Source organism: Tiliqua scincoides, chromosome 16, assembly GCF_035046505.1.
Source record: "Tiliqua scincoides isolate rTilSci1 chromosome 16, rTilSci1.hap2, whole genome shotgun sequence".
NCBI classification, from domain to species: domain Eukaryota; kingdom Metazoa; phylum Chordata; class Lepidosauria; order Squamata; family Scincidae; genus Tiliqua; species Tiliqua scincoides.
In genome coordinates, this window is record NC_089836.1 from 7472525 (window position 1) to 7484987 (window position 12463).

The following is a 12463-nucleotide window of genomic DNA, read 5'->3' on the forward strand; positions in this document are numbered from 1 at the left end:
TCATGGCTTGTACCCCATAATGGATTTTTCCTCCAGAAACTCGTCCAATCCCCTTTTAAAGGCGTCTAGGCTAGACGCCAGCACCACATCCTGTGGCAAGGAGTTCCACAGACTGACCACACGCTGAGTAAAGAAATATTTTCTTTTGTCTGTCCTAACCCGCCCAACACTCAATTTTAGTGGATGTCCCCTGGTTCTGGTATTATGTGAGAGTGTAAAGAGCATCTCCCTATCCACTCTGTCCATCCCCTGCATAATTTTGTATGTCTCAATCATGTCCCCCCTCAAGCGTCTCTTTTCTAGGCTGAAGAGGCCCAAACGCCGTAGCCTTTCCTCATAAGGAAGGTGCCCCAGCCCCGTAATCATCTTAGTCGCTCTCTTTTGCACCTTTTCCATTTCCACTATGTCTTTTTTGAGATGCGGCGACCAGAATTGGACACAATACTCCAGGTGTGGCCTTACCATCGATTTGTACAACGGCATTATAATACTAACCGATTTGTTCTCAATACCCTTCCTAATGATCCCAAGCATAGAATTGGCCTTCTTCACTGCCACCGCACATTGGGTCGACACTTTCATCGACCTGTCCACCACCACCCCAAGATCTCTCTCCTGATCTGTCACAGACAGCTCAGAACCCATCAGCCTATATCTAAAGTTTTGATTTTTTGCCCCAATGTGCATGACTTTACACTTACTGACATTGAAGCTCATCTGCCATTTTGCTGCCCATTCTGCCAGTCTGGAGAGATCCTTCTGGAGCTCCTCACAATCACTTCTGGTCTTTACCACTCGGAAAAGTTTGGTGTCGTCTGCAAACTTAGCCACTTCACTGCTCAACCCTGTCTCCAGGTCATTTATGAAGAGGTTGAAAAGCACCGGTCCCAGGACAGATCCTTGGGGCACACCGCTTTTCACCTCTCTCCATTGTGAAAATTGCCCATTGACACCCACTCTCTGCTTCCTGGCCTCCAACCAGTTCTCAATCCACGAGAGGACCTGTCCTCTAATTCCCTGACTGTGGAGTTTTTTCAGTAGCCTTTGGTGAGGGACCGTGTCAAATGCCTTCTGAAAGTCCAGATATATAATGTCCACGGGTTCTCCCGCATCCACATGCCTGTTGACCTTTTCAAAGAATTCTATAAGGTTCGTGAGGCAAGACTTACCCTTACAGAAGCCATGCTGACTCTCCCTCCCTGACTGTAGGCTGCTTGGGCTAGACTGGGGGGGAAGGTGCGTGAGTAATGACTGTGGCTACATCTGCTGATGCTATATCACCTATGTCACCCACCTAGTATGCTTTTAAAGCGGTTATAAAGCGGCTTCTTGGGGGCAGACAATGAACAGGGCATATAACTCTGTGGCTGTGGGGGTGCATCTTCTCACAGCGGTTTTCAATCTCCTTCATTGGCTGCATTTCATCTCCAGACTGATGGGCTGCATCGTAGCTTGTAGTCTCCAACCATCAGCACTTTACGGAAAGAACCATGCAATCCAAGGCCCCTGAGCAAGTGTCACTGCCAAGCTCTAGAAACACTGGTGCCTGAGAGCAGGCAGAGAATATTACATGAAAAAATGGCCAACCCTCCTCACTTGGCACAAGAGAAAACAGTTTTCCCCAAGCTGCCTTTTTGGCTGGTGCCCTCCACTCCCTCCCCGACCATGCAGTGCCATTTGGGTGAAATGTGATGCCTGCAAAACACTGCTGTGTATCCAGGGGGCAGCAGAGCTGCAGAGACTTGCCACCAAGGACCGTTTCAGATTTTGGATACATGGCATGGAGGGAAGGGCATCTTCGGCACAGCCTGACCCTCCTGGCCTCTCCCCACGGTTAGCAGAAAAGAATACACAGTGCCAGGGCCCCAAACTGGCTGGACTATTTCTCATTTCAGAATCCGGCACTCCCTTGTTCTTCCTTTTAGAATCCAGGCTTTGGAAGGAGGAACAGGAAAGGCAGACAGTTCGTCCCTGCTAGTCCGCTTCCCGAGGCAGCCCTCTCAGCCAGCCTCGTAAATGGGCCGGATCTGCCAGCCTAGTTTCAAGGCATATCTAGACACACGTTGAGGTCGCCTCAACTTTTGCAGCAACGCTGAGAGTTTTGGCCAGCGTGCTTGTCCAGAACATCCAGGGCCCCGGTGAATCGCTTTGCATAAATGATTTCTGATGCCGAGAAGTGGCTGGCGCGAGACCAGGATCCCTTCTGAATTGCTGGGCAGAGAAAGGAAGGCTGCGCAGGGGACAAAATTCAGACAGGGCTTATAAAACTGCAGTGTTGTTAGCCTGCACATGCCCGATCTCGTCTGATCTTGGAAGCTAAGCAGGGTCAGGCCTGGTTAGTACTTGGATGGGAGACCGCCTGGGAATACTGGGTGCTGTAGGCTTATACCATGATCTCGGAAGCTAAGCAGAGTCAGGCCTGGTTAGTACTTGGATGGGAGACCGCCTGGGAATACTGGGTGCTGTAGTGGCACCTATCGTGTCCCCTCCCAGTCCTCTCACATCCCGTGCAGTGCTGGTCTTCCTGCAACACCAAGTATGAGATTGAAGCCACTGCAGGGAAGCTGTTAGCACTGCAGTGCCCTTACATTAACATTTTAAGAGCCTCTTATGCAGTTGGGGGGGTGCACATTTATCTAATCACATTCCTTGGCTCCTAGTACATGTTAAGGGATCACTGGGGTGAATGGAGGGGGGAGGGAGTAGAGAGGCCCATTTTTTAAGACCAAAAAGGAGTGTGCCACTTTTCCCTCCCCCTGCAGCTTTGCTCCAGTACCAGAAGCGAGTCCCAGGACAGGGAGAAACAGCGGAAAGCAGACTGGAATGGTGAGGTGAACGGAGCAATCGTCTGTAGGGTCTGTGAGAGCCTGTCTCCCCCCCCCTTGCAACTGACTGCAATTGATCGATGCATTTTTGGAAGCAGTGCAAGCCGACTGCATTCCGTTTGTGTTTTAGTGGCCAAGGTCAGTGTGAGGTGGGAGTGATTTGAATAACTTCAGTGGGAGTTTTGTGACGGGGAACTGAGTCACTGGGATCAGGCAAGGTTGGCTTTCCCTGGGATGCTTGGCAGTGAGAAGATAGCTTTCGGGACCTGCTTTGTTGCCTGCTGGAGCCCTGAGGTTCCACAGGTGCAAACTGTAGCTGGAGGTGGGGCCAAATTCAAAATAGTGGCTCTGGGGGCAGAGCCAATGACCTCCTGCATCCTTGGGATGATGTGTATATACAGGTAGGAATCTACAGGTCTCTAGCAGAGTTGCACCAAGAGGCTGGTGTGCTGAAGTAGATGGATTAAAGCCAGTAGCAAATGTGCCTGTTTTACAGATAAGGAACTGAGGCAGATGGCGAAGTCATTAGAAGAGGCCCTGTTCAGGCAGAGAGAGAGAGAGAGAGAGAGAGAGAGAGAGAGAGAGAGAGAGAGAGAGAGAGAGCTGGAAATCCTTGCCCACCAGCTGCAAATCTCCCCGAGATCCTGACTCACCTTTCCTCTGAGGTCGGCGGTTGCATTGGTTTGGAGAGCTGAGAAGAAGCAGGGAAATTGTGCACATGGGGTGAGCCGCCAAACACAAGAATGAGCCCCAAGGGGGCATAATAGGTTCCTGCTAGAATATTTTTGTTTCTGAAAAGGAAGCCGGAGGATCCGGGGGCCTGGAGCTCAACTCTCTTTCTCTCGCTTGCTTTTTACCTTTGCAAAGTCAAAGGACTGTGGCAGTTCTGAGGCTTAGAAATTTATATTGGCTGCAGATTTGGGACAAGAGTCCAGGCCTCTTCCACGCACCACACAATTCACTCAAGGCTTCCGTGTCTTGAAATCTGGGGGTGGCTTTTGAAAAGGGGGCTAGAAAAATGTGTGGGGAGGGGGGAGGTCAGTTGGGAACTATTAGCTCAATTGCTCCTGCATTTCAGAGAGAGTCTCTCAGTTGCTGGAGACACACAAAGTGGGCGGGGGGGGGCTGCCTTCTTGGTGGCATCTGCTTGGCCAGTGTCAGAACCAGGATGCATGGGCTAGAGGAGCCAACTTGGGTCAGATCCCAGAGGTCTCCTCTAACGCTTGGAAAGAATTTGGATGTTTTGCACAGAGAAGGAACATAAGAACATAAGAACAGCCCCACTGGATCAGGCCATAGGCCCATCTAGTCCAGCTTCCTGCATCTCACAGCGGCCCACCAAATGCCCCAGGGAGCACACCAGATAACAAGAGACCTGCAAGGCTTCCTGGGAATTGTAGTTAAGAACATATGAACAGCCCCACTGGATCAGGCCATAGGCCCATCTAGTCCAGCTTCCTGTATCTCACAGCGGCCCACCAAATGCCCCAGGGAGCACACCAGATAACAAGAGACCTCATCCTGGTGCCCTCCCCTAATTTGACCTCCATCCCCAAAGGTTGCTGCTGGTGAAACGCAGTTGCAGTGCTTGGGTAGGGACATCACGGCAGTATTTTTTTAAATGACACAGTCGATGCATTGAATGTGGCTGGGGGACAGCATCTAGTTTGTCGTGGGAGGGGGGACTTGGTCCTTGGGATGAATCACTCTGCTATTTAGATGCGTCCAACCCTGCAAGAGAAAGGTGGAGAGAGGCAAGCTTGTGAGTTTCAGCCTCACAATTTAGTGTCCGCGGGGCCTCGACAGTTTCTGTTGACTGAAGATTCTTGGGACTGAAGTGAGTTCATGGGGGCCACAGGTCGCCCACGGCTGCAGTCACCGCCGGGTAGCAATGTGTCCCCTGATGGCACTTGCGGGTGATGGATCTCGGCTCCTTCGTTGCCGGCCAAGCCCTCTGGCAGCAAAAGGCCACTCGCACTCGAGAAGCAAACAAGACCCTATTACTGTCTCCCTGCAGCCATCTCCCAAACTCTCTCAAGTGCTGACCCGACACTTCTACTGCCTTTGCAGAAAAAACCAGCCTTGCTGAAGGAGGAGAAATCCATCTTGGCTCTCAGGAGCCCCATCCCAAGCAAATAGCCCCCCCCCTGCAAAAATAGAGAGATGTGTTTCTAACAAAACCTTTCGAGCGAGGGGAGCAGGTAGTGATGCTTAACGTTATCAGAATATATATCTCGGGGGCTGGAGAATCTCAGCTAATTTTAGTTAAATGCCAAGCAAATTGTAACCCAATGCAGACGCTGTATTATCTTATTGTTAACTGGGGGGGGAGGGATGAGAGTGCATGGCTGGCCCTGTCGCAGTGTATGTATGTGTGAGAGTCGTTGACTTTGGCATGTGTACTTTTAATTGCACCTTATAAATGTTAAAGCCAGCAGCTGCTGACAGCACAAGTTTTACACCACTTATTGCCTTTGTCCGCATCTCAACCCCTGGCCTGTCCACCCAAGGAAGCATTTGAAGCCTTTAAATCTTCCACAGAAGCGGGTGGGCATTGGTGCCTGCAAGATTTTGGAATGGGACAGAACCTTTCTTTGGGCTGGTACAATTTGACCCCCTCTGTCATATCAGCTGCAGAGCAGCAATGGTAGGAGAGAAGGGTGCCTTTTCCTCCTAGAAGAGGCACGTGGTGGACCACTGTGGGAGGCTGGAAGCTGGACTAACTCACATATTCCTGTGCACATCTACCCAGAAGCAAATCTCATCGACTTTCCCCTTCTGAGGAAAGGTCTCTTGTTGTCTTGTGTGCTCTCTGAGCATCTGATGGGCCTCAAGTATGCAGGAAACCAGACCAGATGGGCCTCTGGCTTGATCCAGCAGGGCTCTTCTTAAAACTCATCCACTCCACTGGAGCTTGGTCGCAGAGGAGTGTGCATGACTGCAGCCTGAGTGAGCCCTGGGCCCGATCCAGCAGGTTTTCTTGCAGTTAACGAATGTCGGAGGAGTGTGTGTGTAGGAGAAGGCAGAGCACCACACGTGTCTACAGCGTTGCCTTCCTTCCTCAAGTCAACGAAACAAAGCACAGTAAAGAATAATGCTTGGAGGTTTACTGGGGTCTCCAGACGCCAGATCAAGGCCCGCATGCTCTGTCGCGGCTGCCATTAATCAGTTCCACAGTACTTCCACCCGCCTTTAATGAGCAAATGGTACTTATTTTTGCACAGAAAAAGGTCTGTGCCTCTTTCAACCATCTCCATGCGGCCAACACTTATTAATACCAGCTTTTGGAAAAATGCCCCCCTCCCCATTTTCAAAAAACCTTTGGTTTTGTGACTTAATTCAAAAGCTTGTGCTGCAGCTCCCTGGGGCCCCCTTGCCGAGAAACGGGTGACACAGGGCTGGAGGTGACCCCCCCCATGCAGTCTCTGCACCCCCCCCACCCAGCAAGAGCCAGAGTCATCTGTGGCCCAGCTGTGCTCCTGCTTCTTTGACCTGAACTTGATGTGTTGATTGGCCTGCTCCTTCTAGGCCTTCTGAAAGTAACTTTGGGATTCCTTGGGTGTTGCGTGCAAAATTTGGCCTGGACTTTCAGGAGAGGAACTGGTCTTTGCTTTCTGGCTGTGATATTTGTGCCTAAGTGACTCTATACCCTGCCTTTCCAGTGGAAAGCATCTTCTGCTTCCTGTGGCCTCCATTTCCCACCCTCCCCTCTGCTGTCTCCCTTTTGTCTATTTTCTAGCCCAGTGTTTCTCAAACTGTGGGTCGGGACCACTAGGAGCCAATTTCCGGTGGGTCCCTCTTCATTTCAAGGTGCATTTTATTTTTAATGTATTACACTTGCTGCTACTGTGATATGGGACTGCATTTGGGGAAATGTGACAGAACTCTGCTTTGAACAGGTCACTATGTATCTGCTTTTAACAATAATTGTCAATGGGGCGTCCTCCTGGGTAAGTGTGGATAGGATTGCAGCCTTTGGGATGTTTGGGGAACTTTTTGAAACAGCAACTGCTTGTGAGCGTTAGGAGGGCTCTTCTTTACTTTAAATAATTTCTTTAAACTTACTGTAAATTTTTTATTTAATTGATTTGATTTTGTCGTATGGGGGGGTGTTAAAAATTGTCCTGCTTGATTATGAAACTTCAGGCCACGGCATCGCTTACAGGTTGATGACATCGCCTCCAGTGGGTCCCGACAGATTGTCATTCTAAAAAGTGGGTCCTGGTGCAAAAAAAAAAGTTTGAAAACCACTGTTCTAGTTTGTAAACCTCTTGCGGCAGAGACCAGTTCTCTCAATTTTTTGTAGAGTGCCCTGAACACAAGCAGGGCTGCAGACCAGTGTTTCTTAGTGTTTGGCCTCCACTCTACCATTTCACATGGTCCACATATTCCACTGGAGGTAACTGGCAATGACATAATCACCAGTTACTTCTGGGTTGGGAGGCCAGATGTGACACGACAAACACCTTTAAAAGGCTCAAGTGGACAGGAGGGCTTTTTCAAGCACGTTTTGGAGCTCTGCTTGCCAAGTCAAGCCTCAGACCACAGTTTGTTGTGTTGCATTCCTGGTCTCGTGCAGGTGTCCAGGGGTCCTGCAAGTACCACCAGTCACCACCTCAAGTCCAACATTAATAAGGAAAGTGCCATTCCAACCTCCTGGTTTTGCATTCTGGACAGAGAATCACAGATTGCCACACGGTGTACTTTTGGCAGGCAGTGGGGAGGCACAAAAGGGTCTCACCAGATGTCCAGAGCAAAACAGCACTTCCAAAAGAAAAAATGGCCATGAGCCTTATGGCGCCTCCAGGGCTTAAAGACAAAGAAGTGTGTTTCGGCAGGAGTTCAGTCCACAAAAGCTTCTGCTGAAATAAATGTGCTTGTCGTTCAGAGGCCATGAACTTTGTCGCTTTTTGCTGCAGCAGATTAATGCAAGCACCCCTCTGGAGTGTCTAAAGTACATTGCCAACTTTTTGAGCCAACCCTGCTCCTGTGCTTTTCAAGCAGCACAAAGCAAAGAAATGTCAGTGGGAATGTCGTTTTTCTGTAGCCGTGAAAGCTTTTCCCATTAAATAAATCTCAGAGTTTCTGCCCATTTTGAAAGGTAGAGCAGCAGGTGAACAAACCTAAGAAGCGGCGAGATGTTTAAATCCATTTCTCCCCCACAATGGACACCAAGAATGCCTTTAAATGTTTTAGTTTTTAGTGCAAGGAGGAGGGGTCCTTTTCAAATTGCATTAACCTTCTAGCAATGGTAGGGTTTGCTTGCGGTTTTGTTTTTCAGATATCAAAAAGGCCCTGCAAATTTTTTTTTTTTTGCGAAGATGCGAAGATGCCCTCAGCTCAATCCCAAGATTCCTTGGTTTTTGTTTTGTTTTTGCCTGGAAGATAGTAGAGCTGGGTTGTGTTGGGGGGGTGGGGGGCGGCTACACTGCCTGTCTTGTCCACAGAAACCCTTTGGGGAAGCCTGCATTTGCCACAGGATGTGGTGATTGCACCTGAAAGCCTGGATGCCTTTCAAAGGGGATTGGACAGATTTCCGGAGGAAAATTCCATCACAGGTAACAGACTGTGATGGGTATGTGCAAATCACCTGGTTCTAGAAATAGGTGTCTCCAAATGCCCGGTTCAAGGGAGTGGCACCAGGATTCAGGTCTCTTGTGTGCTCTCTAGAGCAGCCATTTTCAACCACTGTGCCGTGGCACACTGGTGTGCCGCGAATGGTCCCCAGGTATGCCGCGGGAATTTGGTAGAGGGTCATTTATTAATAGGACCATTGGGGGATGTGAGCCTCCATTGATAGCACAGTGTGCCTTGTCAATTGGCAAAAAGCTGATGGTGTGCCTTGCCAGTGTGCTGCGAGATGAAAAATGTTGAAAATCGCTGATCTAGAGGCACCTGGTGGGCTGCTGTGAGATACAGGTAGCTGCATTAAAGGGACCTCTGGCCTGATCCAGCTGAGCTCTTCTGATGTTCTTTTGTTAATGATAATGGGTAACAAGATCAACCTTTTATTTGAAAACTTCTTCTTTAGTCCTCTTCCACTATGGCCACTAAGCTTAGGTGTGTGTGATTGAAACAATGGCTTGCAGTTTCTGTCTGCCAGCCTTCACCATGTTGTCTCCCTCATGTCATGGCAACCCCCTTGGGGCAGGGGCCTGTCTCTTACTCTGTGCAAACCACCATTTATATGGCTGGCTCAATGAGGAGCTGGAGACAAGGCAGTGATGACTGAGGAGTGCGTGCAACCAACTGGAAGCAATGAAGGGAGTGCAGAGCTTGGTGTTTAATCCTGGCAATTAATCCAGTCCAGGATTTCCTCCTCCCCACTTGAACTTGTTCACATTTCCAAGTCCTGCTTCCTTTTTCCAACTCCAAAAAGGATTATCTTAGGAGTGGGGGGCAGGTCTTGTTGGGCTGTGTTTATCTTGCTTGCTCTGGAGTCAGGGACCACTCCATGTCTGCCTCTTCCAAGAGTCCCCATTTTTTTTTTTTTTTTTGTGGTTTGTTCTCCACTCCCCACTTTTTTTCCTTTTGCCTATACCTTCTTCTGTAAACTGAGAAAGTGGAAGTCTTGGGGGGAGCGCCACACACATAAGAGCCTGAGAGGAGCCCGAGAATGTCTGTGAACAGCCGGAGAAGTTGCGGGCGACCCTCCTACTACTACCGTCTCCTCCGGAGGTCCCGGCTACAGCGACAACGGAGTAGGTCCCGGAGCCGCAACAGGCCACTGAGCAGGGGTAATGTCTTGCGCCTCCTTCTTGTCCCCTTGACATGAGCTAAGCCATTGGTTCCCAAACATTTTAGCACCAGGACCCGCTTTCTAAAATGACACTTTCTTGGGACCCACCTAGTTTATGAGGCCCTCCCCCCTCAAAAAAGTTTAACCTTCCAGCAGCTCAAGCCACTGGTTTTATTCTTTATACAATGGTGGGGGGAGCTGCTTTCTGGAGTGCTTGTTGAGCTCCATGTTCATCAGATCGGGACCATTCTGGTGACATTTCGTTCCCCTTGGCCTGCTCTTTGAAGTGGACTGAGGCATGTTTGCCTACTCATGAGTAAATGTGAGCATTTGCTGATCCGCTTTCCGTAGGTATCAATACATTTTGCTTGTCAGCTTGTCAGTTTTGCGACCCACCAAATAATTAGGTCGCTACCCACTGGTGAGTCGCGAGCCACCATTCGGGAACCACTGATCTAAGCCTTTTCATTGTCTTCTCCTGCCTGCAAGATGACTGGGTCTGCAGTCATCCTGGCAGGAGTCAAGATCTCCTGCCTGCAAGATGACTTTTAGGGGGAAAAGAGTAGGAAGGTTGTTCTGTGGATGCATTGGTGGCCAAGCACGTGGTTTCTGGTGATGTAGTGCAGGGCCTTAGGAGCGGTGGGGGCCAATTGGAGACCTTTTTTACGGGACCCGGGTTCACAGCCAAGGTCTGCAGAATCTTAGAGATGTCAACAAAATTCGTTATAGACTTTGCATCTCTAGGGTAGAATGGAAAGCCATCAAAATGTGCACTTAAAAAGTGCATGCGAGTTAATGGACAAAATAGATTTAAGCAGATTTTAATATAAAATTGCGTACAAGGAGTAGGTTGCCCAAGCGCTGACAGCCCTTAGGTGTGGGGCCCAATTGAGAGCAATCAAAGCCAGCTTTGAATGCGTGTCCCAAGCTTAATTCCCCCAGCTCTGTGCGGCTCGGCAGAATTATTGCGTTATAAGCAAACAAGGAGGGGTGCCAAGTATGCTCCCTTCAAGGCCCTTGAGATTTCTGGCCCTCTGAGAAGCAGCTGCCCTCCACTTGAAAGCCAGGAAAGATATGAAATGTATGTCAGGCAGAGGAGAGAGAAGGGAGCTAATTTTCAGCTTGGAAGAGCACCGGGTCGGTTGATTACGGCTTGCCGTCCGCTCTCCCTTCTTGCCGCTGGACGTGTGGGTCTTCTGGGTGCAGCAGAAGGCCGGCGTGCCCTCCTTTGTGGCTGCTGTGGTGAGCATCGCCCAGATGATGTGTTCTTTTTCTCCACGAGGCACTCTCGCTCGTACGGCTCGCTCATTCCACTCCAGGCAGCTTCTGACCCAGTTGCGGTTTTATAAATAAGACGCTCCCCCCTCCCAGGGCGGAGGGTGCACGTTCCTGCCACCGATGCACAAAATGAAGCAAGCAAAAAAAAATGTTTTAAAAAGGATGCAGTTTGCCCCCGTTTTCTGAGCGTGTGTCGGAGAGAGGCTTGCAGCTTTTCTGCCCAGACCTGCCAACTCCAGCTGTACAGCGTGGGGGGGGGGGGGGAAGCAGGTGCTCTTTGTGAATTGCTCGTTGCTGCAGTGATGTGTCTGGAAGTCAGGATCAAACATTTTAGACTTGCCTGGGGCTGCAGGAGAAACCAGCCCATTTAGGCTGCTCACTACTATACTTAGAATCCTAGAGTCAGAGGGTGTCCTCCAAGGTCATCTAGTCCAGCTGTCTGCACAAAGCAGGCAAATCCTTTCTGGAGCAACTCCAGAAGGTGCCACCTCTGCCTTGAACTGGGCACCAGTTGAATTGGGCACCATTGCTTCTCATTCCCTAACTGGCTGTGATGTCACAAAAGGATTCAGGGCCTTTGCCTTCAGCTCAGTATTGACTGGAGATCTGGGAGGTGATATCCAGGCGTGCCTGGGATATTGGATTCCTTGGCCTCCACAGCAGGAAGACCCATCACCCTGAAACGAACCTTGGGATCTTTCCCTGCCTGCTCAAACAGCGTTCTCCATGTACGGAAATGATCAGCAGGGATGGTGTTGTATGTACTCTTGAGTGTTCTCTTTTATTTGCTCAGTCTCTTTCCTCTCCCCGCTTGCCCACTGGCAGTGTCTTTTAAATGCCAGGAAGAAGGGAACTTCCCCACTTCTATGCACTTCCAAGTAATAACTGGCAAGCATTGTTTCTCGGCTGAATTGTGTGACCGTTTCCCATTAGAGGCCTTTCTTGGTGTTTGTGTTTTGTGCAGGGTTCAAGCCTCTTAATGGAGCAGTTGACATATTTGTGCCTGCAGGCTCTGGGAGATAAGATTGTTTGTCTATCCTGTCGCAGTCCTGTTAATTTTGGACTCTGAGATCCCCCCCCCCAAATCCTTTCCCAACAGATTGCTGTTCAGAGCAAACTGTCCATACAGAAACATTGGCAGTTCTCAAGGGGTCAGCCCATGAGATCCAGCCAGTGGCAGAAGCGTCGCTTGGATTTGCGCCACCTGGTACGAGATTGCGTCACCCCAGTGGCACCACTACGGTTGGCGTAATCCCTGTTCACTTTATTTGCTTATTTATTTTAATATATCACAGTCCGGGTCACCTGACAAATCAGTAACCCACAAGAAAAACCAGCGGCCAACTTGATGACACACCACTGAAAAGCCCGTGTCAGTCTCCAATTCATTTCATGCCACGTTTTTATTCCTGTTCAACGTTGTCACCCCGGCAGAGGGCGCCATTGGCTTGCGCTCTACAATGTTCAGTCCCAGCCAATAGCACTGACCAGAGGGTGGCCCTGCACCCCCATCATGTGACCCTGTAAAGACCCTATAAAGCCCTGTGAAGACCCCTGACTCCGGCCTGGCCTTTCAGTCTGTGCGACCCACGGCTTGAGTTGCCAAGCTAGTCTTTCTATT

General features: G+C 49.8%; 1 protein-coding gene and 1 pseudogene across 6 annotated transcripts in view; both read left to right on the forward strand.

Moving 5' to 3' along the window:
- Nucleotides 1–2265: 2265 nt before the first annotated feature.
- LOC136635797 (5S ribosomal RNA) lies at nucleotides 2266–2384 on the forward strand (annotated as a pseudogene).
- A 391-nt stretch (nucleotides 2385–2775) lies between these two features.
- Nucleotides 2776–12463, forward strand: part of DAB2IP (DAB2 interacting protein) — a 95273-nt gene continuing 85585 nt past the window's right edge. For 5 of the 6 annotated variants that reach the window (XM_066610532.1, XM_066610533.1, XM_066610535.1 and 2 more), the window contains exon 1: nucleotides 9395–9562. In XM_066610532.1, coding sequence (XP_066466629.1) covers nucleotides 9442–9562 — 121 coding nt within the window. In that variant the 5' untranslated portion in view covers nucleotides 9395–9441. Of the gene's footprint in view, nucleotides 2827–9394; nucleotides 9563–12463 lie in introns of those variants that run through there. The other variant, XM_066610538.1, reaches the window with a different exon arrangement.